This window comes from Eucyclogobius newberryi, unplaced genomic scaffold (assembly GCF_026437365.1).
Source record: "Eucyclogobius newberryi isolate DKJ021-1_F unplaced genomic scaffold, fEucNew1.0.hap1 SCAF_21, whole genome shotgun sequence".
Taxonomy (NCBI): domain Eukaryota; kingdom Metazoa; phylum Chordata; class Actinopteri; order Gobiiformes; family Gobiidae; genus Eucyclogobius; species Eucyclogobius newberryi.
In genome coordinates, this window is record NW_027315846.1 from 27,525,926 (window position 1) to 27,548,482 (window position 22,557).

The window sequence follows — 22,557 nt, forward strand, 5'->3', positions numbered from 1 at the left end:
GTGTGTGTTTGTTGTGTGTGTTTGTGGGGTGTGTGTATGTGTGTGTTTGTTGTGTGTGTGGTGCGTGTGTGTGTGTGGTATGTGTGTGTGTTTGTTTGTGTGTGTGTTTGTTGTGTGGTGTGTGTGTTTGGTGTGTGTGTCTGTGTGTGTAGTGTGTGTGTGTGTTTGTTGTGTGTGTGTGTGTATGTGTGCGTGTGTGTGAGTTTGTTGTGTGTGTGTATTTGTGTGTGTGTGTTTGTTGTGTGTGTGTGTTGTGTGTGTGTGTGTGTTTGTTGTGTGTGTGTGTGTGTGTGTGTGTTTGTGGGGTGAGTGTGTGTTTGTTGTGTGTGTGTGTGTGTGTGTGTATGTTTGTGGGGTGTGTGTGTGTTTATTGTGTGTGTGTGTGTGTGTATGTTTGTGGTGTGTGTGTGGTGTGTGTGGTGTGTATGTTTGCGGGGTGTGTGTGTGTGTGTGTGTGCGTGTGTGTTTGTTTGTTGTGTGTGTGTGTGTGTGTGTGTGTGTGTATGTTTGTGGGGTGTGTGTGTGTGTTGTGTATGTTTGTGGGGTGTGTGTTTGTGTGTGTGGTGTGTATGTTTGTGGGAGGTGTGTGTGTGTGCTTGTGTGTTTGTTTGTTTGTTGTGTGTTTGTGTGTGTGTGTGTGTGTGTGTATGTTTGTGGGGTGTGTGTGTGTTTGTTGTATGTGTGTGTGTGTGTTTGTGTGTGGTGTGTATGTTTGTGGGGTGTGTGTGTGCGTGCGTGTGTGTGTGTTGTGTGTGTGTGTGTATGTTTGTGGGGTGTGTGTGTGTTCGTTGTGTGTGTGTGTATGTTTGTGGGGTGTGTATGTGTGGTGTGTATGTGTGGTGTGTTTGTGTGTGTGTGTGTAGTGCAGAAAGTGAACAGTGAGTGATAAATGATGATGAAAGTGACAGTGTCTAAGTGTGTTTGTTGTGTGTGTGTGTATGTTTGTGGGGTGTGTGTTTGTTGTGTGTGTGTGTATGTTTGTGGGGTGTGTATGTGTGTGGGGTGTGTGCGTGCGTGTGTGTGTGCGTGTGTGTGTGTGGTTTTGGTTGTTCTATTTTGTTGCTTTTATCTTTGGACTTTATTGGGAAATCATTTGTCACAAACACAGCTCACCTTCTAGTTTCTGCATATGTGCATATGACCACTGTCAGAGCAGAACACCCAGAGCGTAAAATCTAGTCGCCTCCTGCCGAAAAATCTAGGCTCTGACTGTCTTTACGCACGTGAATAGAGACGATTCTGTGTGAACTAAGAAGTTAGTTATTAGATAGAATAATGTGTCAATCAAAGTCTTCTAAGTCACCGCATGCTAGTGCTAAGTGGACGTAAACAAGATGGATGCAAGCGGCAGCTGTAAAAAACAAATGGTGGATGGTCTCATTCTGTAGCTAACAGTCTGAAGAAAAGATCGATGCCAAACACCGTCTTATAAGTCAAAGAGGTCATTTGTAATGGACGGAGAAATGCGCCAGACGAGCCTTCATGTGGATATTTTTACTGAAGAAAACTTTGTTTACTTGACAATATCTCGAAATCGGACGAAAAACGTTTCGTCCGTCATAAACAGCAAACAGGACATGCGTTTGTAAAAGTTGAGACTTTCTCACAAACTATGGGCAATTGCTTCTTGGGGCATATTATTCAATGTAAAACAATGACATATTCGTTTTGTTGAGAAAATAACCTTTAAAATGACATGTAACTTGCTGGTATTGACCACGCAAATAAAAGTGATGATGTAAGAGAACTTAATAATTAGTAATTTGGAAACTGCGCGCCGGCCACAGGTGGATGGTCAGGTTAAGTAAACCAAGGATTTTAGGATATTTCTTACAGTTTTAACAACCTGAGCCAGCAACATGTCTCGGAGAAGCAAACGTTTGTAGACGCTGTTTAAAATATATAATATATATAAGAAATTCATGAGCTACAAGGAAATATTTGCTTCAGAATCTGAAAAAAAGGCTCCAAGATACAATTCCAGTGTCATCCAGTGGTAAGAAGTCCACGGTTTTTACAAGTAAAACTACCGCTACTTTCAACGTAAAGTGACACTGTGTCCTTCACAAAACTGTCTAAAGACCAGAACAAAGAACAAAGTCGATGCAAAGCCTAATCAAAACAAAGCTGTAAAGTCACCTAAAATACAGCTTAAAAACACATTTGTATCACTATCAGAGACTGAAGTAAAAGAACAAAAAGAAAATGGGCGACATGATGTGGCCAAAAGGCAGTAGACAGAGGGAGAATCTGTGTCAAATGTGAAGGTCATACCAGATGTGAAGGTCATACCAGATAGATGTGAAGGTCATACCAGATGTGAAGGTCATACCAGATGTCAAGGTCATACCAGATAGGCTTCTGATTGGAGGCAGTGCTGGTCAGTGATGTGAACATGGAGGAATATCCAGTAGCTCCACCACCCTCAGCAAAAGGCTCGCCAGCAGAACTGTCATTACCCCTGTCGTTGCCCCTGGTCCCTGGGTCTTCCCTGCAACATCTCCTCCCACTACACAACCCTAACTCGCCTTTTATTTTTCATTAAAAAAAGAAAAAATAAGATTGAAGGTCCCATTTTATGCAAAATCGACTTTTCAGAGCTTTTAACCTTCTTACAGTGCTAATGGTCCCTCGTATATGTGCCCAAAGTGTTTTTTTGATTGATTCTTGCAGTTTTCAGCTAGTATCTGTATCCTTTCCCTCGGATGAGCAGACGAACAGGGGCTATGCAGCATATGCTGTTTCATCAATTTGAAATGTTTTTACCACTATAAATTAAAAAGGCCATAAGAAGAATCAAAAGCCTTCTCAGTGTCCAGACTTATTATTACTGCTTTGTTTTATTGTGTTTGTATTTGTCTCATTGTGTGTGAGGATCGTCTTATGTCGTCTTGTGTTTGTCATTTGTCATGAATCCTGTCTGATCTTTGTGCATTCAGTTTGGGAGGATTTGTTCCATTCTTTTGCACATAATTAAGATTTATTAACGATATTCCACATAAACTGTGTCTACACAGTCATCATGGGCACAATCCAATCGGTCCTTCCCTTCTTTTTGGTATTAAGGATATGACGGCTTCCTTCCAACTCCGAGGGATCTGAGCTTTTTTAAGGGCCAGTTAAAAGTTGTTAAAAAGCAAAGGAGTAGGTGTGTCTTTTAGAGCTTTATACCACTCTGAGGTGAATCCATCACTCCTGGAGATGTATTGTTTTTTACATCGTCCAGTTCCTCACTCAAAACATGTACTTGGTTTGTCAATTCTGCCTCTGGCTTTCAGGGCAGAGGCATTGTTTTTCAAATCAGAGACCTCCTCGGCTGCTGTTGCCCGGCGGTCCAGTTTGCCATTCTTAGATTTTAGAATCAGAACCAGAAACGGTTTATTGCCATTGCTAATGAACAGAATTCACACACATAGGAACTTGTCTTGGTGATTCGGTGCAACATAAAACAGTGAACAATGAAAAAGCAACCTATAAATAGTCAAAAAGAAAAAAAAAAACGATTTCAATCTGATATAGGATAAAAATGAATATAGGCTTACTATGTTCACAAAATGTACAATTGAATTTACAGATTAAGTGCAGAAAGTGAACAGTGATTAAATTAAGTGACAGTGTTTAAGAAGTGTTCATGAGTCCAACAGCAGAGGGAAAGAAACTGTTCTTGTCGAGGGAGGTTCTGGTCCTGATGGGAGTGGGCTCCTGCCTGAGGGGAGTGGCCTCCTGCCTGCGGGGTGTGGCTCAAATAGTCCGTGTCCAGGGTGAGAAAGGTCGGCGTGGAGTCAGTGCTCCCCCTGCAGGTGGAGTCAGCGCTCCACCTGCAGGTGGAGTCAGGCACGTTGAGCTGGGAGAGCTTGTCCTGGAGCAGAGCAGGTGGTGGTGTTGATGCAGAGCTGAAGTCCACAAACAGGATCCTGACGTAGGTTCCCGGGGAGTCCAGGTGCTGCAGGTGAAGTGGAGAGCCAGGTTGATGGTGTCATCCACAGACCTGTTGGCTCTGCAGGGGGTCCAGCAGGGGGTCCAGCAGGGGTGGGGGGGGAGGTGAGAGACTTGAGGTGGGGGAGGACCAGGCGCTCAAACGACTTCAGCGCCACAGGCCTCTAGTCATTAAGTCCAGTGATCCGGGCTTCTTGGGAACAGAGACAATGATGGACGACTTGAAGCAAGCTGGGCAGTTTTTCAGGGGTTGGATTTCCAAAATAGTCTGTTTACATCCTGTTCCTGAACTGAGAGAGTGGTGGGGGAGGTGGTTGGGGACCGGGGTTTGTTTGGCAGAGGTGATTTCAAATCACGCATTTCCGCCAGGGCCGTGTCTACCTTTGCATCTACTGCCTTTTTAATCTGCCATAATCATTGGATCTATCTTGCTCCTGGTGGCACCCGGCCCGGAGTGAGTGGAGCTGGGGGCCAGCCAGCCCAGATGAAGCATGGGCTGGTTGCTCTGTGAGACATGTTCATGAAATAGTGTCCAAGCCCACCACATGTCCACTCCCATGTAGAAACACAGAGTTTACCCAAGTGAACCCAAACATTAGACTCGACCGCGGCCTGACAGACAGAACCAAGCCAACATCCTGGAAGTCGAGGCATTGTTTAGCAAGGAGGACATGTGTGCGCTTTGAGGCCGTAACACAGTACGGAAGGATATTTGGCCCATCCAAAGGATTTACATTAGTTCCATTAGTTACATTTATTAGTTACCATAGTCTATTAGTTATTAGCTACCATTAGTTACATTAGTTACTTCTCTCGTGTTGCCCGCGGGGAGAGGCGGGGCTGGTGTAGGCTTATAGCCCCTCAGCCCAGTTGGAGTTGCGTCCCTTCGCCTTTGGGTGGGGGACAGGTCTCTCACTGTTCTTATTTATTTATTAATTTAAGGACATAGCATTTACATTGGACGAACCAGATGTAATGTTTTAAGTGTATGTAGCAGAATATGCAAATTTTCAACACCTGTCCATTGGGCCAATTTAGAGTTGCCAATTTTGCCTAACACATGCATGTCTTTGGACGGTGGGAGGAAACCGGAGAACCCACGGTAACACGGGGAGGATGCAGAACAGACTTTGGTCTGTTGGGAACGTCTTGCAGAGCCCTTTGTCAGTAGGGAATTCAACTCACACCTCCGGGAGAGCTTCTCCCACATCCCGTGGGAGGCTGGGGACATTGAGTCCGAGAGGACCATGTTCTCAACCTCCATTGTTGATGCGGCAGCTCTGAGCTGTGGTCGCAAGGTCTCCGGTGCCTGTCGTGGCGGCAACCCCCGAACCCGGTGGTGGACACCTACTGATAGGAGGCCTATCAGGCCACTCTGGCTTGTAGGTCTCCTGAGGTCATCGACGGCTGTCGCAGAGGCAAACACCCGGGCCTGGGAGGAGTTCGGGGAGGCCATGGAGGAGGACTATCAGTCGGCCCCAAAGAAATTCTGCCAAACCGTCCGGGGCCTCAGGAGGGGGAAGCAATTCTTCACCAACACCGTTTACGGTGCGGGTGGAGGCCTGCTGACCTCGACTAGGGATGTCGTCGGACAGTGGAAGGAATACTTTGAGGACCTTCTTAATCCCACCATCACGTCTTCCGAAGAGGAATGGGAAACCGGGGACTCAGAGGCTGGCTCGTCCATCACCCAAGCTAAAGTCACTGAGGTTGTTGGTAAACTCCTCAGTGGCTCCGGGAGTTCCGCCCTGAGTACCTAAATTCTCTGGATGTTGTAGGATGTCTTGGCTGACACGTCTCTACAACAGGGCGTGGCGGTCGGGGACAGTGTCCCGGCAGACCGGGGTGGTGGTCCCTCTGTTCAAGAAGGGGGACCGGAGGGTGTGCCTCTCTGGTAAGGATTAGAGAAGTGCAGTGACACAAAATTGAGAACGTTAATTTCCCTCACCAACACCTGAGTTGTTTAACTATCGACTAGTTGACTACCTTTTTAAGTAGTCGTTCTTGCAAGTCAACTAGTCGGCTAGTTGGTGAAACCCTATGCATTAGTATTGTTGTATTCAATTTATCTAAGAAAACAAGACAGGACGTGGTTGTTTAGTTAAGCGAGTTCATTCCCTGACATTACAGGCTAATACAAAATCCAGCAGCGCATTCTGTCCCTCACATTCATGTCCACCAGTCGTTCTGCGAGGCAAACTTTCCATTCTCAGAAACAGAATCAGAAACGGTTTATTGCCATTGAAAATGAACAGAATTCAAACTTGTCTTGGGGATTTGGTGCAGCATAAAACAATGAACAATGAATAAGTCAAGAGAAACCATTTAATAGGATGCTATAGGATGAAAATAACAATAAGCTATAAGATAAAAATAAGAATAAAAAATAAAAATTGTCTTTATATGTACACACATGAACAGTTGAATTTACATATGTAGTACAGAAAGTGAACAGTGAGTGATAAATGATGATGAAAGTGACAGTGTTTAAGGGTAACTGTTCTTATGGCTGATCCGGATGAACCGTAGCCTCCTGCCTGAGGGGAGTGGCCTCCTGCCTGAGGGGAGTGGCCTCCTGCCTGAGGGGAGTGGCCTCCTGCCTGAGAGGAGCGGCTCCAATAGTCCGTGTCCAGGGTGAGAAGGGTCGGCTGTGATCTGACCTGCTCGTCCCAGAGTCCTGGACAACAGTATCAATCAAAGTGTAAAACACAAAAAAATGGCTAAAATTAAAAACTTACAAAATTAGATCAATTATTAAATTTAAACATGTCAATAACAAGCATTTTATCCTATTAAACAGAAAAATTCACACTTCCCAGTTGCTCTCTGGAGATGTGCATCCATCCATTTTCTACCACTTGTTCCCTTTCGGGGTCGCGGGTGACTGGAGCCCATCCCAGTGCCTTTGGGCCTTAGGCGGGGTGCACCCTGGACAGGGGCCAACACAGAGACAGAGACACACAGATCCTCTCTCACATTCATTCATTTGGGCCAATTTAGAGTCACCACTTTAACTCACACATGCATGTGTTTGGACGGTGGGAGGAGCCAGAGAACTCTGAGAGAACCCACGGTAACACGAGGAGGACACGATCTCCTTCTTGGGAGGCGAGAGCGCTAACCACTCTGCCACCGTGCACCCACATCAGGGCAATTTATATTTAAACATTTTTGAATTAATGTTGGCATTTTACAGTAAAATACAGTGTAATACTCACCAAATGTGAGTGTGAGCCACATGAGTCTGTGACTGTCTCTGTCTCCAGATCAGTCTAAACCATGTCTGATGTTGGACACCCACAGTCTCTGCTATATTAGCTTCTTAGACTTATAAGAGTAAAATAAATGAATAAATAAATATTGTGTTATTTTTCTTTTTCCAGATTTATGAGGAAACAACCCCCACTGAAGCCTCCCGGGACGTGTCAGGATGCAGACCCCAGCCTCTATGGTGATGGGCATCGTGTTTGCCCCTCTGGGTCTTGTCCTGGTCTTCACTGCTGCGATCACCCCTCAGTGGAGAGAGGGACAGGCTCGCCTGGCTGTGTCCAGCCCCAGCCTCCTGCAGTCTGGGCTGAGGTCTCACGGGATGGGGGTCCGGCCCAGGACCTTGGAGGATCTGCTATTAGTGCGCTCCGATGGTTTATGGGAGAGTTGTCTACAGATGGCACCTCCAGAACTTAAGCATTGTTGGCCTGTGTCAGGGGCTTACCAGAAGGATCACCGGGTTCGGCTGGTACAAGGGTTAATGCTCACGTCTTTGTTCCTGTGTGGGACGGGCATCATTGTATCTTGCATAGGGGTGCGCTGTTGGAAAGACTTGCCTCTAAGGGGGGTCGCAGCTACTGGAGGTCTGCTGATGGTCTTGGCCAGTCTTCTGAGTGTGTCTGCTCTGTCGGTGTACTCTCACAACCTCAGCCGCCTTGGACTGCAGGACCACAGCTCCAACAAGCACCAGCTCCGCCTGCATCCGGCCGGATCACTGTACTTTGGCTGGCTGGGCTCCTGCTTACAGATGTTGGGGGGCGTGGCTCTCATGTTCAGCATCAAACGACCAAAATGCCCCACATGCCCTGCCTGTCCGGAGCTGTCCGCCTGCACCTGCCCCAAGAACAACCACAAGGCCAACATGGATGTCTATGAAGTCAGCTGTTAAACGGCTTTAGCTATGTTCTTACCTACAATATGACATATAATATACAATATGGAGTCAAGTACAAGAGATTATTCTGAATAATAAGGTGAATAAGTTAAGAAATTGTTACACAATTTAACCATCTACATTAATGAATACAAATGAATGACATTCCATGACAGACATTAAAGGCACTTTACCTGATTTTTAATGTCTCTAAAACATGACAAACAGAACTCTTAACAGCAGTTCATATTTCTCACTTTCCTCATTCTGAGCATTCTAATTATTCACTGTGATGAGTTTGTAAGTACTTTTCACAACTTTCAGAGCCCAGAGCAAGTTTTACCATCACGGTAAAGCTAACAAATATTAGCATTAACAGTACACTTCCTGTTTGAAGAATAAAAATCTGATGTAGGCAAATGTGAGGCACTGAATGGAGAACAGGCACAGATCAAGGTCATCCCACTCAACGTCACAGAACCCTTAGAGATGATGCTTGTGCTCCGATGACCACGGGCCTGTGCTCCGATGACCACGATGACCGCGGGCCTGTGCTCCGATGACCGCGGGCCTGTGCTCCGAGGACCACGATGACCGCGGGCCTGTGCTCCGATGACCACGATGGCCGCGGGCCTGTGCTCCGATGACCGCGGGCCTGTGCTCCGAGGACCACGATGACCGCGGGCCTGTGCTCCGATGACCACGATGACCGCGGGCCTGTGCTCCGATGACCACGATGACCCGCGGGCCTGTGCTCCGAGGACCACGATGACCGCGGGCCTGTGCTCCGATGACCACGATGACCGCGGGCCTGTGCTCCGATGACCACGATGACCGCGGGCCTGTGCTCCGATGACCGCGGGCCTGTGCTCCGAGGACCACGATGACCACGGGCCTGTGCTCCGATGACCACGCCTCTCTCTCTAAAGCTGCCTTCACACGACAGCGTCACATTCGCCTCTAGTTGGCTGTATCTTGAAGACAGACGTTTTTTTTAGTTTTAAAACATGAAATGCCAAACTAAAGGTCCTCAAGAGCACGTTTAAAGGTTAATAACAATACATACATTGCATATTTGTCCTTTACACAGGTCAAAATCTGCATGTACCATATCAGTCTGACCTGTCCTCCATTTCAATTTGAACAAGTTACAAAATGTATTAAATGTCCACACCAACTCTTGACGCTCTTTCCATGTCTTAGATGTAAAAGTAATGCTCTGTCTCTCCAGTTTCAGCCATCTCACTCAGCTCTTGGTTGATGGACTCTTGGAGCGAGCCCAAGTTCACTTCCAGTTTGGGACTTGTGTCCAGAGGGTCAGGAGAAGATCCACCAGAGCCCTCCGCCTCTGCATCCACTAACTGCTCTCCGGTGCTGAGCATCAGACGGGACGCTCCCCTCTCCTCCTCCTCCATCCACTCCTCTGTTTGCGCCGGTGCTGTCGCAGCCATTGTCTCCATGGCAACTTCTGTGCTGGATGTTGCTTTGTTTGGCACATCAGTGAAGTGTCTTTGTGCTGCGAGCTTCTGGATCTCCTTGAGCAGCTCCTCATTGTGTTGCTTCCACGAGCGATACTTGGCGACGCTGAAGTTTGACTCGTCTAATACTTTGTTCAGCTGTAGAAGCTCGGCTTCTTTGGCCTGGAATAAAAGCACAAATCAGGTGAAATAACAAATGAATAATGACTCTATGAATACTATGATACTATGAAAATCAAGTTAAATATGTTCATATTAAAAGGGATGTACAACTTTTTTTTATTTTGCAATTTGTATAAATCATTTCAAGCTTTCAGACTGAAACTCCTGTTCTTTAAACCGGCTCTTGTACTTTTTATTTATTCATTCAACCAGGTGAGAACCCATTGAAATTGCGACCTCTGTTTCAAGGGTGACCTTTGCTTTGGAATGTTCTGTTTTAGAATGTAAAATACAGTGTCTTGAAAAAGTATTCGTACCCATAGAACCCTCATGTCACGACCACCAGTGATAGTAAATGTATTCAGCTGGGACTTCCAGACTGATTTGTCCCGCTGCTTTGTGCTGCTGTTTATATTTACCTTCAAAATATCCTTTATAATATCCAGGAGCAAGACGCTGTAAGAGATGACCAAACCCGGAAAAGGCAAAGGAGGCGATGCTTTGGGAACTAAACAATTCAAACTAAAGGATTATAACCTCGGGGGAAAAACCACACCCCCACAAGCTAACAATGCTAAAGATAGTGCAGCACCAAGTGGGGGTCGCTTGAATTGCAGTGCAACGTTCTGTCATTGAAAGCTGAAGAGGTCAGAGCGGTGAACAGGCCCAGACTGGTGAAAATTGAGGTGGGGATATTGGAAGTGAAAGTGACGGGGGCGCGGCATGCCCCGCCCATCTCACATATTATAGATGAACATAAGAGAAAGCCGAGGTGGTTAAACTCTGGGTGGAAACAAAAATATGAAGACCAAGATTCTAGATTTGGAGTCTAGCACCCAAAGATCCAATATCAGACTTCCTCCAGAAGATAATTCCGGAACTCATATCCGGTGCTCGAGTTGCAGTCCCGTCCATCACAAGCACATCATCTGGGCCAACTAAGACAAGAAGCTCATAAACCACGGGGCCTGAGAATGAAGCTTCTGAACCTCTGTGAGAAGGAGCACGTCATGAAAGCTGCAGCAGTTTAAGGAGACCTCCAGTACAAAGGCAAGAAGGTTTTTACTGCACAAGACCTTCCATAGAAGATTTGTCAACAACAAGCAACGTTTCACCACCAAGAACCGAGGAAGAGAAAACTGAGATATGGCTTCATACATCCAGTGATTCTTCTGGTGACTTTTGAAGGTAATAAACAAATGCTGAAAACACCAGCAGCGGCAGAAGTGCTCCTCAGAAAAATACAGAACACAGAGAACTGGACAGCAACAGGAGATGATCCATCATCGAGGGGCCTGCGAGTTGAGGTCACACGGTGATACGCTCATGCTGTTTGAAGAGGGTTTTTGTGTGACATTTGTTTGACTGTCACAGTGAAGTTAATGTCGCCAAATTCAAAATGGTCTTTGCAAACATACTTACCTGCCTTATGCTTTTGAGACACTGAAGGCCATATTGTTCCCCCGAGGAAGCCTTACGGGGTCTTTTCCAGGGGGAGGTTCCACTGGAGGATGGACTGGGATGGGGCCAGTTCATATATGGTGATAGTGTTTGAACCAGTGACTGATAACTGTGGCATTCAACAGCGCCCCCTGTAAGAGATGTTTGTCATGGCTGCTGCCCCCGCGACCCGGCCCCGGATAAGTGGCAGAAATGGATGGATGGATGAAAATAAATCATGATGTCCTTTTGTTGGTCAGTTCTCACAGTGGTTCTTGACACATCAGCTCCTCCCCCAGCTCCTCCCCCTCTCCCGTCCATGCTCCACCTGTATCATTGCATCTAAATTCAGTTCCTTGTTTGACTCGTTTCTCTGTGAATATGTGACTGATTGTAAAAAAACATGAAGCGTTTTGGAGCTGTCACTGTCTCTTCTCTCCACACTCTGTGTGAGCTGGTTTATCTGCTTCTTGCACATCTGACCAATTAGAAAAAGTTTAGTTTTCTTCAGACATTTTGGGTGAATGTGATGTGACGGTGGGATCGCTCCTTCTGAGCTGAGCACATGAGTCTGCACGGTCTGGTCCAGACTGGGCAGGTCCAACGTGGCAGGTGGACGTGTCCAGCAAAGAGCTTTAAGGGCTGAGTGTGTAACGGTGCTGCATTGAGCGGGAGAAAAATGACCACAATTTTATTGTATTCATTTTCTATAACTTATCATTTGTGTTATTTATGCCCATGAAGGTTGTTTTATTATAATGATCTCGTCCATATGGGGGTCGAAAGTGCACTAGCTTAGACGTTTATTACTTACAATTCTGCTCATTCACAGAATGCACAAGACCACGCCCTCAAGTTGCTTTACTCCACCTCATATTTTGACACAATCACACCTCTTGTTTAGAACTCCACCCCCTGCGTTGTCATGAATTCCGCAGACAGCAAAGTGCCAGTTCTGCCACGCATGAACTGGACGGAAATAGTCCAACGCCAGGCGCACTGCCATCAGCTCTGGCACATGTATGTGCTTCACGTGTTCCTTGTGCCGTGCGGTCTATGGAAGTGAACCACTTGTTTGGAGATATTTCCTGCAACATCTCGGTGGTTTTCAATATGTGAAATGACAGGGTTTTTAAAAAAACACCTCGAAGGTCTAGAACTGGGCGTACATCGCCAGTCTTCTTTGGCACACGGAAATCCCAGGAGTAATATCTCCCTGGATCCTGCAGTGGGTCCACAGGTACTACTGCCCCATGTCCAGCAAAATAGATCTCTCCTGAGTCAGTGCCAGGGCTAGGGCCATGGCCAGGTCGTGGATTATGGTTCACTTAACGAGGCCTGGTACAGGAGGCCAACGGCGGAACTGAACGTGGTAACCCCGGGAGAGAGTGCACAACACCCAGACGTCTGTGGTGTGTGCAGCCCAGTATTCCAACTGGGAATAAAGTGTCCGACCATCGACTTATTCTATAACACAGGAGCTTGGGAGCTAAACGCTCTACCTCATGTACTGTGCTTTTAGAGACTCTTGGGACCACCAGAAGGCTCTACCTCCTACTGTGCTTTTAGAGACTCTTGGGACCACCAGAAGGGCAGCATTTTGAGAGTGAAGAGCTCTGTTTGGATGATATGGTTCTATAGCATCTTTGAGGTGGGAGGGGCCATGTCATTTATGGCTTTGTAAGTAAGGAATAGGAGTTTAAATGTGATTCTAAACTGGACAGGAGCCAGTGAAGAGACTCCAGCACCGGCGTAATGTGCTCTCTTCTTTTAGTTCCTGTTAGTAATCTTGTGGCTGCATTTTTAACCAGTTGAAAGCTTTTTATGGAGCTTTTAGGACCTGCTGTGAGCAGGGACAAATGAGAGCTCTTGGTCAAATAAGACTCTGAGGTTTCTTACAGTAGAACTGGAGGCTTCACTGACATTGTCCAGTGTGACTATCTGCTCAGATAAAGCATCTCGTACATGTTTAGGACCAGCACAATGACCTCGGTTTGTTCAGGGTTAAGAAGCAGGTAGTTAAGTGTCCTCCAGGTTTTTATCTCCTTCACACAAGCTCTAAGTCTGTCTACTTGATCGCTCTGATCAGGTTTCACTGATAAATACAGCTGAGTGTCATCTGCAGAGCAGTGGAAGTTAATGCCATGTGACCTGATCATGTTGCCTAACGGCAGCATATAAAGAGTAAACAGAGCAATATAAGAGCAAACGCATGCAGAGACGCATCAAGCATTCCATGTGTTGGTACCACATTTGACTTCTCCAGTGCAGTGGAAAGACCGAGCTACAGGTGTTAAAGGGAGTTCCCCATCCTACCCATTCATGCCCCCGCAATGTTTTATCACCGACGAATTGTCTTGTGTCGGGCATACGAATGCCCGACACAAGACAAAACATTGCGGATTCGGGCACCTCGAGTTAGCCCTAAGGCCCTCCTCCAGCGAGACAATAGCCGCCTCGACAGGCGGCATATGGCCTAGGCAAAACTGGGGGGATCTTGCGTGGATGCCAATGCCCTCCCATCTGAGGTCAAACGCTCTCGTGTCAGGCGTGCAGCTCCTTGACATACTCCTGAGGGTGGTATGGCAATAAAGTCATATTTCAAGGTAAACCCCAGCCTTCTTTTTCTTTTGATAATTGTAATTTCCACCCTCAGCGCCGCCATGTCATGCTGTATTTCACTTTAAATTTCATGCATCGTAACGGCCAGTCGGTGTAAGGTGATCTCCCCTCCACCTTTGAACACGGGCAAACCTGGAGACTCAAGTTTGGGGACAGAGCTTTGCTTATCAGCTGAAAGGGGACTGTTCATGTTCCATGTTCCCCGGAAATTAGTAGCTGAAATGAAGCCTGCGTAAATTCAGCCTGGAAGACCTAACTCCACCCATCTACGTCCACTGCTACGCCAGGGACGTAGCCCTGCTGCCCCTCCAGCTCAACCAACGCACCCAAGTCGGGCGTCTGTCTGTCCGTCTGTGGGAGTCGGGTCCCTCCTTCACTGTGGAACTCCTCCAGGTTTCTGCTTTCCCAAGGAGGTTTTTTGTAGTTTTTCCTGGCCGAGAAGGAGGGTCTAAGGACAAGGGACTCGCACCTGCTCCCCATCCTCAATCAACGCACCCAAGTCACGCCTCCTCGTGGCACAGCGCACCTCCTCTGCACCTCCTCTGCTCCAAATCAGCGCACAGCCGGTCCCATTCAAACCCCCAGGCAGATGGCTCGGCCGCTTCAGACCGTACTGCGACCCACCACCTGCTGGAGCCAGAGTCAGGACTAAACATGGACCGGCCTCCTGCTGGAGTCAGAGTCAGGACTAAACATGGACCGGCCTCCTGCTGGAGCCAGAGTCAGGACTAAACATGGACCGGCCTCCTGCTGGAGCCAGAGTCAGGACTAAACATGGACCGGCCTCCTGCTGGTACCAGAGTCAGGACTGAACATGGACCGGCCTCTATCAGTGACCTTGACACAGATCCTCCCTCTGTCGCCCTCTTTTGGCCACGTCATGTATTACATTTTTCCTTTGTTCATTTACTTCCGTCACTGAAAGTGGTAAAATCTGTTTGTGAGCTGTATTTTAGGTGACTTTACGTTATCTTGTGTTGTTTAGTCTTTGCACCGACTTTGTTCCAAGACACAGCCTGGTCTTTCTGCTCTTTAGACAGTTTTGGGAATGACACAGAGTCACTGCGGTTTAGATTGCAAGTCGCCGTTTTTCTTGTAAATAAAACCCCACAAAGTTTTCCCTTCTTCTCCCGGACATGTCGCTGGCGTCAGACATGTCGTTAAAACTCTTAAAATCCTTGGTTTAATAAAAAGTCATAACCAAAAATGTTTGGAAGACAAAAACTGATTAAAAAGCAAAATAAATAAAGAAAGCAGCAATAGAAGTCTGGCGCGAGCGAGAAAGCGTCTGCACTCTTCAGAAGCAGGAAGTACAACAAAGAAGGAGCAGAAAAGACTCGTACACAAGATAAACTTAATACAACTCGAGCTGTTATGAGGAGTAACAATGTTAACAGGGTTTAAAGGAGAGGAAAAGTCCTTCAAAGGAGAGTATTTCAGTAACAAAATAAAATGTAGAGAAGGAAAGGGTTTGAAAACAATTCCTCAATGGTTAAAATGTAATATATACATTTATTTAAATAAACAAATACATATGGCCTTAATAAAAAGATATATGGACAAGACAGACCTGACATTTGCCCCCAAAAGTATGCTTCATGTGTTCAATTAAAGGAGAAAGGCCAAGTGGATGGGTACAAATACACTACCTATAATTTGCAATTGTATTTGACATTTTGAACCACTGTTAAAGTTGAATTCTCAGTTTTTCTCGATACATGGACTGTGCTGTGTGAACTGGTTCTCCCCTGCACAGACATGAAGGTGATTACCTTGAGCGTGCTGTGCAGAGTCCGCAGCGTGTGCACCTTCTCGTTCATCACTGGGTTCTTGCAGCGTTTGATGAAGGACCTCCTGAAGTGGTCATGGGTGAAGGGCTGCTCCTGCCCCATCAGAGACACGCCCCCCTCCTTTATGTTGTTCAGCATCTGGCCCATCTCGTCCACAGGACCTGCTAACGCCACAGCAACGTGCAAACTGATTATGTACCGTAACATCCACAAATGTATAGTAGAAAAAGCTTCAGTTGTAGTCATCTGGACTCAGTTTGAAAAAATAGACGTTTCGACTCTCATTCAAGAGTCATTGTCAATAAAAGAATTTAGATCGAGAACTCCGATATTAATACTGTTCTGTGGTAAGACCCACCCATTGGGCGGAGCCTTCCTGAAGTAGAAAGAGTTGTTTGTTTCAACAGAAACTCCCCCCTTGTATCTACCGAGCTAGCCTATTCAGAATCTTAATGGGCTATTAGAATCCTCTTTGTCTTTGTGAGACCCTGGCTCAACCACCCTGAGTACCTGATTAGCATTCGAATGTCCTTGTCCTGGTCCTCTACCTTTCCAGGGGTTCAGTAACCCATTATAAATAACAGGAAGATTAAACCTTAGCCCTCCATTTCTGTTTAAAGAAGGTCTTTCTTTTTTAACAAAAATAGCTTCCTTGACTCCTCTTTCAAACCATCTTTTCTCCCTGCTTAAAACCTTCACCTCACCGTCTTCAAACGAGTGATTAGAGGCTTCAAGATGGAGATGCACGGCACTCTGAGGTCCTGAACTTGTATTTCTTCTGTGCTGATAAAGCCTCTTGTGTAGAGGCTGTTTTGTCTCACCTATGTACCGTTCTTTACAGCTTTCTTCACTGCATTGGATCGAATAAACTACATTGCTCTGTTTTTGAGTCGGCAACTTGTCCTTAGGATGAACCAGTTTTTGTCTTAAAGTGATTCCTGGTTTAAAATAAACAGGGACTTCGTGTTGTCTAAAAATTCTCTGCAGTTTTTCCGACAGGCCAGACACATAAGGGATAGAAACACCCTTCCTTCTCTGTTCAGTTTCCCTTTTGTCCTGCTATGTGTCTGGCCTGTCGGAAAAACAGCCTCTACACAAGAGGCTTTATCAGCACAGAAGAAATACAAGTTCAGGACCTCAGAGTGCCGTGCATCTCCATCTTGAAGCCTCTAATCACTCGTTTGAAGACGGTGAGGTGAAGGTTTTAAGCAGGGAGAAAAGATGGTTTGAAAGAGGAGTCAAGGAAGCTATTTTTGTTAAAAAAGAAAGACCTTCTTTAAACAGAAATGGAGGGCTAAGGTTTAATCTTCCTGTTATTTATAATGGGTTACTGAACCCCTGGAAAGGTAGAGGACCAGGACAAGGACATTCGGATGCTAATCAGGTACTCAGGGTGGTTGAGCCAGGGTCTCACAAAGACAAAGAGGATTCTAATAGCCCATTAAGATTCTGAATAGGCTAGCTCGGTAGATACAAGGGGGGAGTTTCTGTTGAAACAAACAACTCTTTCTACTTCAGGAAGGCTCCGCCCAATGGGTGGGTCTTACCACAGAACAGTATTAATATCGGAGTTCTCGATCTAAATTCTTTTATTGACAATGACTCTTGGATGAGAGTCGAAACGTCTATTTTTTCAAACTGAGTCCAGATGACTACAACTGAAGCTTTTTCTACTATGGAACACGCCTGGACGAATGAGGGATTACACCGACATCCACAAATGTAATCATTATTATAATAATAACTAAAGCCGCACGCGGCGATAAAGGCCCCGCCCCCTTGCGACCACAAGTTACGAGCCACTGTGAAGAGCAACCCTCTAATTCCCCGCCTACATCCCCATTGGCTTTTATGTTCAGTGTGACGTGGAGAATGAGTGTGCCACATTTTATCTGTGAATGACAAACATACAATTTTTCATCTCATTCAAAATGCCTGTAAACCAAAACGCAGGTCGATGGCAGTGTTTGTCAGGTTGCCGTGGTAACACACTTGCAGCCAGAGGAATGCAGTTGTTGGCTTTTTTGTTGTTGTTGAATGGCAAAAAATGAAGATAAGCTTGTAGTTTGTTTTGGAGCAGGACCACACCCCTTTCACGCTCCTTTCTGCGGCTACACTATTTAAGCATCCAGGTCACACACATCAGCGTTCGTGACTTTGTGCCCCTCCCTCCGACCCTCTTCTAATTATTATTATAAGTTATCTCCTAGGTGGGGGTATCGAGGCTTTGGAGCCTTCAGCCTTCATCGCCTGAAGCCCCAAAACTGCATCCACTTCTGTACATTCGTGTCATGTTTCTCATCGTAGCTGGGGGCGTGGTCCTTGCTAGTGAAGAATGTCTGTGTTAAAGTTAATTTGTCTACGTCAGAGTACATGTTAGTCTACGGCATTATTTTTAAGGTTGCCATGGTAACATGCTTGCAAAATTTTCAAAGTATCTTTTTTAAGGGGGCGCTGTGCAGCCTTTTGTAAAAAAATGCTATATATATTGTATATCATTACGTTCAACTCATCATTTTGCCCAAAACGTATATTTGTGCCGGGAAAGAGGACTTCTCATGCCAGAGAAACGCAAGTTTTAACACTTGAAAAATTGCATTTTTTTGCCACACCCACATTTGGAATTGTATCAAAAATGAAAAGAATGACATTGCACATGGGTGTAGTTCATTGTGACACATTTTCAAGCCTTTTGACTGAAAATCCAAGGTGGAAAAAAATAAAGTATGAGGTGTAAAATTTGGGGAAAACTCTCTCTGTGGGGTTTAGGGCGGGGTCATGATATAATTTTTTACTTGTCCTGACATGAGGTATGACATGAGGTACGTTCAGGGGTGGTTTGTGGGAGAAAATAATTACACAAAAATAAGCTAAACAGAGTCACATGAATTTGTCGCATTGTGTCCGGTCACAAATTGGCCTGTGATAATTTTTTTCAGTTCTCTAGGTCAAATAGATTGTCTTTTAGGAATTTTTAAATACCAAATTTGTAGAGGGCCCTTTAATTAGCTCGCCAATACATTTGGATTTCATTGCGTTCAGCTTTGAAATCCTGCTAGTGCCAGAGTCGGGACTAAACATGGACTGGCCTCCTGCTGGTGCCAGAATCGGGACTAAACATGGACCGGCCTCCTGCTGGTGCCAGAGTCAGGACTAAACATGGACCGGCCTCCTGCTGGTTCCAGAGTCAGGACTAAACATGGACCGGCCTCCTGCTGGTGCCAGAGTCTGGACTAAACATGGACCGGCCTCCTGCTGGTGCCAGAGTCGGGACTAAACATGGACCGGCCTCCTGCCGGTGCCAGAGTCGGGACTAAACATGGACCGGCCTCCTGCCGGTGCCAGAGTCAGGACTAAACATGGACCGGCCTCCTGCCGGTGCCAGAGTCAGGACTAAACATGGACCGGCCTCCTGCCGGTGCCAGAGTCAGGACTAAACATGGACCGGCCTCCTGCTGGTGCCAGAGTCAGGACTGAACATGGACCGGCCTCCTGCTGGTGCCCAGAGTCAGGACTAAACATGGGCCGGCCTCCTGCTGGTGTCAGAGTCAGGACTAAATATGGACCGGCCTCCTGCTGGTGCCAGAGTCAGGACTAAACATGGACCGGCCTCCTGCTGGTGCCAGAGTCAGGACTAAACATGGACCTGACTGAAAGGATTCTCTTTTCTGTTTCATGTCTTAATTGTTTTATGATTATAATACATTTCCTGTTGTAAATCGTATATATATATATATATATATATATATATATATATATATATATATATATATATATATATATATATATATATATATATATATATATATAATGAAGTAAAAATAAACTTTAAACATACTTAGTGGTACACAAAAATGTATAGATTGTGGTAAATAGTGCAGAATGTGAGCAGTGAGTGAATAGTACAGTATAATAGTAATAATAGTATTGTATAATAGTATTAATAGTATAGTATAATAGTAATAATAGTATTAATAATATAGTATAATAGTATTAATAGTATTGTATAATAGTATTAATAGTATAGTATTATAGTAATAATAGTATTGTATAATAGTATTAATTGTATAGTATAATAGTAATAATAGTATTGTATAATAGTATTAATAATATAGTATAATAGTATTAATAGTATTAATAGTATAGTATTATAGTAATAATAGTATTGTATAATAGTATTAATAGTATAGTATTATAGTAATAATAGTATTGTATAATAGTATTAATAGTATAGTATAATATTAATAATAGTATTGTATAATAGTATTAATAATATAGTATAATAGTATTAATAGTATAGTATAATAGTATTAATAGTATAGTATAATATTAATAATAGTATAATATAATAGTATAGTATAATATTAATAATAGTATAGTATAATAGTATTAATAATATAGTGTAATAGTATTAATAGTATAGTATAATAGTATTAATAATATAGTATAATAGTATTAATAGTATTGTATAATAGTAATAATAGTTTTGTATAATAATATAGTATAATAGTATAGTATAATAGTATTAATAGTATAGTCTAATAGTAATAATAGTATTGTATAATAGTATTAATAGTATAGTATTAATAGTATTGTATTATAGTATTAATAGTATAGTATTATAGTAATACCAGTATTGTATAATAGTATTAATAGTATAGTTAATAGTAATAATATAATTAATAATATAGTATAATAGTACTAATAGTATAGTATAATAGTATTAATAGTATAGTATAATAGTACTAATAGTATTGTATAATAGTATTAATAGTATAGTATAATAGTATCAATAGTATAGTATAATAGTATTAATAGTATAGTATAATAGTATTAATAGTATAGTATAATAGTATTAATAATATAGTGTAATAGTATTAATACTATAGTATAATAGTATTAATAATATAGTATAATAGTATTAATAGTATTGTATAATAGTAATAATAGTTTTGTATAATAATATAGTATAATAGACAATACTATAATAGTTTAATAGTATAGTCTAATAGTAATAATAGTATTGTATAATAGTATTAATAGTATAGTATTAATAGTATTGTATTATAGTACTAATAGTATAGTATAATAGTATTAATAGTATAGTATAATAGTACTAATAGTATAATAGTATTAATAGTATAGTATAATAGTATCAATAGTATAGTATAATAGTATTAATAGTATAGTATAATATTAATAATAGTATAATATAATAGTATTAATAGTATAGTATAATAGTAATAATAGTATTGTATAATAGTATTAATAGTATAGTATAATATTAATAATAGTATAGTATAATAGTATTAATAGTATAGTATAATAGTATTAACAGTATAGTTAATAGTAATAATATAATTAATAATATAGTATAATAGTACTAATAGTATAGTATAATAGTATTAATAGTATAGTATAATAGTACTAATAGTATTGTATAATAGTATTAATAGTATAGTATAATAGTATCAATAGTATAGTATAATAGTATTAATAGTATAGTATAATAGTATTAAGAGTATAGTATAATAGTATTAATAATATAGTGTAATAGTATTAATAGTATAGTATAATAGTATTAATAATATAGTATAATAGTATTAATAGTATTGTATAATAGTAATAATAGTTTTGTATAATAATATAGTATAATAGTATAGTATAATAGTATTACTAGTATAGTTAGTAGTAATAATAGTATTGTATAATAGTATAGTATAATATTAATAATAGTATAGTATAATAGTATTAATAGTATAGTATAATAGTAATAATAGTATAGTATAATAGTAATAATAGTATTGTGATCCCCTTCATTATTCTGTCATGTTTGACTTCTTTAGTTCCTCTTTGGTCCTGGTTTCGTTGTTTTGCCTGTGTATATTTCATAAGCTGGAGAAAGCAGAGCCCCCGGAGGAGGAAACCCTCCCACACGGAAACATGCACCCGTCAGATCCTGTTGAACCTTTCCCAGCTCAAGTCATTATTGTATTAGAGCACATTTTATATGACCTTTTATTTAAACGTTTGAGCAGCATCTCTATTTGTAATCTTCATTTAAAGTGGAAAAAAGTACAAACCCGTTCACTGCCTATAGTGATAACATATGTGTGAGGAAAGAACCGCAACAGTGATCAGACAGTTCAGTCTGAACACAAGACCAGTGTCATTCTATTCTGTGAAACATTGAAATGAATATATATCGGCTCCAGACTATTTCAAACTGAAAGTAGAAGTAAGAGTGGTGTACCTGTGCTTTTGCTGCCCCCTTCTGTTGGATTGGGTAATGGCATCTTCTGGGCCTTGTCCTTCTTACGAGGATAAGTGTTGTAATTTACTTTCTGTAGCAAACAAGAATGACATGATCACAACGCGTGTGGAAAATAGTAAGTGCAGTAAACAGTGTGACCTTTGACCTCCAGCACCTTGTTCCTCCGTCCAGGAGAGGGCGATCTCTCACTCTCCGACTCAGTCTCACTGTAACACTCTGTATGAGACAATGACAGTTAGTTCATTTCAATGTTTCTGTCTTTACATTTGTAATATTACAGTTATTAGGCCACACCCATTTTTAATGTATTCGCTCCGCTCCAAGTAACCATAGCAACAGCAAATACCTTCAATCACCCATAAGAGCAAATATAAAAGAGATTGTGTTTGTGTTGAATACATGGTGTACATAGACATGAGCTTTGTGGTTATTGGAAATTGTAATTGTTATTGTGGCTCTTCGGATACACAATGTTGTGGACTTTTCTCAGAGAAAAGCTTTAGCAGCCGCTTGTTTATGAAAGAAATGCCATTTGTAATTCTGTCATTCATAAATATGTTATATATTATATATATTTAAGGCCCAAACTGGAACAGGCTGCAGTCACCACGAGCCCGACGGGAACAAGCAAGTATCAACTAAACTATCTATGTCCTGAGCGAATCTTTCCGGTGCTTTTGACAGTGTCTTGTGTGTTTGCCGGGTTCATTCCCT

General features: G+C 42.9%; 2 protein-coding genes across 2 annotated transcripts in view; one reads left to right on the top strand and one right to left on the bottom strand.

Moving 5' to 3' along the window:
* Positions 1-7,323: 7,323 nt before the first annotated feature.
* On the top strand, positions 7,324-8,242 carry cldn23l (claudin 23-like). The gene has a single exon (XM_072457755.1). The coding sequence runs from the start codon at positions 7,367-7,369 to the stop codon at positions 8,090-8,092; it is 726 nt and encodes a 241-aa protein (XP_072313856.1). The 5' UTR covers positions 7,324-7,366; the 3' UTR covers positions 8,093-8,242.
* A 1,002-nt stretch (positions 8,243-9,244) lies between these two features.
* cnksr1 (connector enhancer of kinase suppressor of Ras 1) overlaps positions 9,245-22,557 on the bottom strand; it is an 81,515-nt gene continuing 68,202 nt past the window's right edge. Inside the window, exons 18-21 of the mRNA XM_072457868.1 lie at positions 21,998-22,059; positions 21,823-21,913; positions 15,552-15,733; positions 9,245-9,717 (exon numbers count right to left, since the gene is read on the bottom strand). Coding sequence (XP_072313969.1) covers positions 9,277-9,717; positions 15,552-15,733; positions 21,823-21,913; positions 21,998-22,059 — 776 coding nt within the window. The 3' untranslated portion in view covers positions 9,245-9,276. The remainder of the gene's footprint in view (positions 9,718-15,551; positions 15,734-21,822; positions 21,914-21,997; positions 22,060-22,557) is intronic.

Excerpts from the sequence above, each read along its gene's own strand:
- cldn23l (XM_072457755.1), top strand. The coding sequence starts at position 7,367 with ATGCAGACCCCAGCCTCTATGGTGATGGGCATCGTGTTTGCCCCTCTG.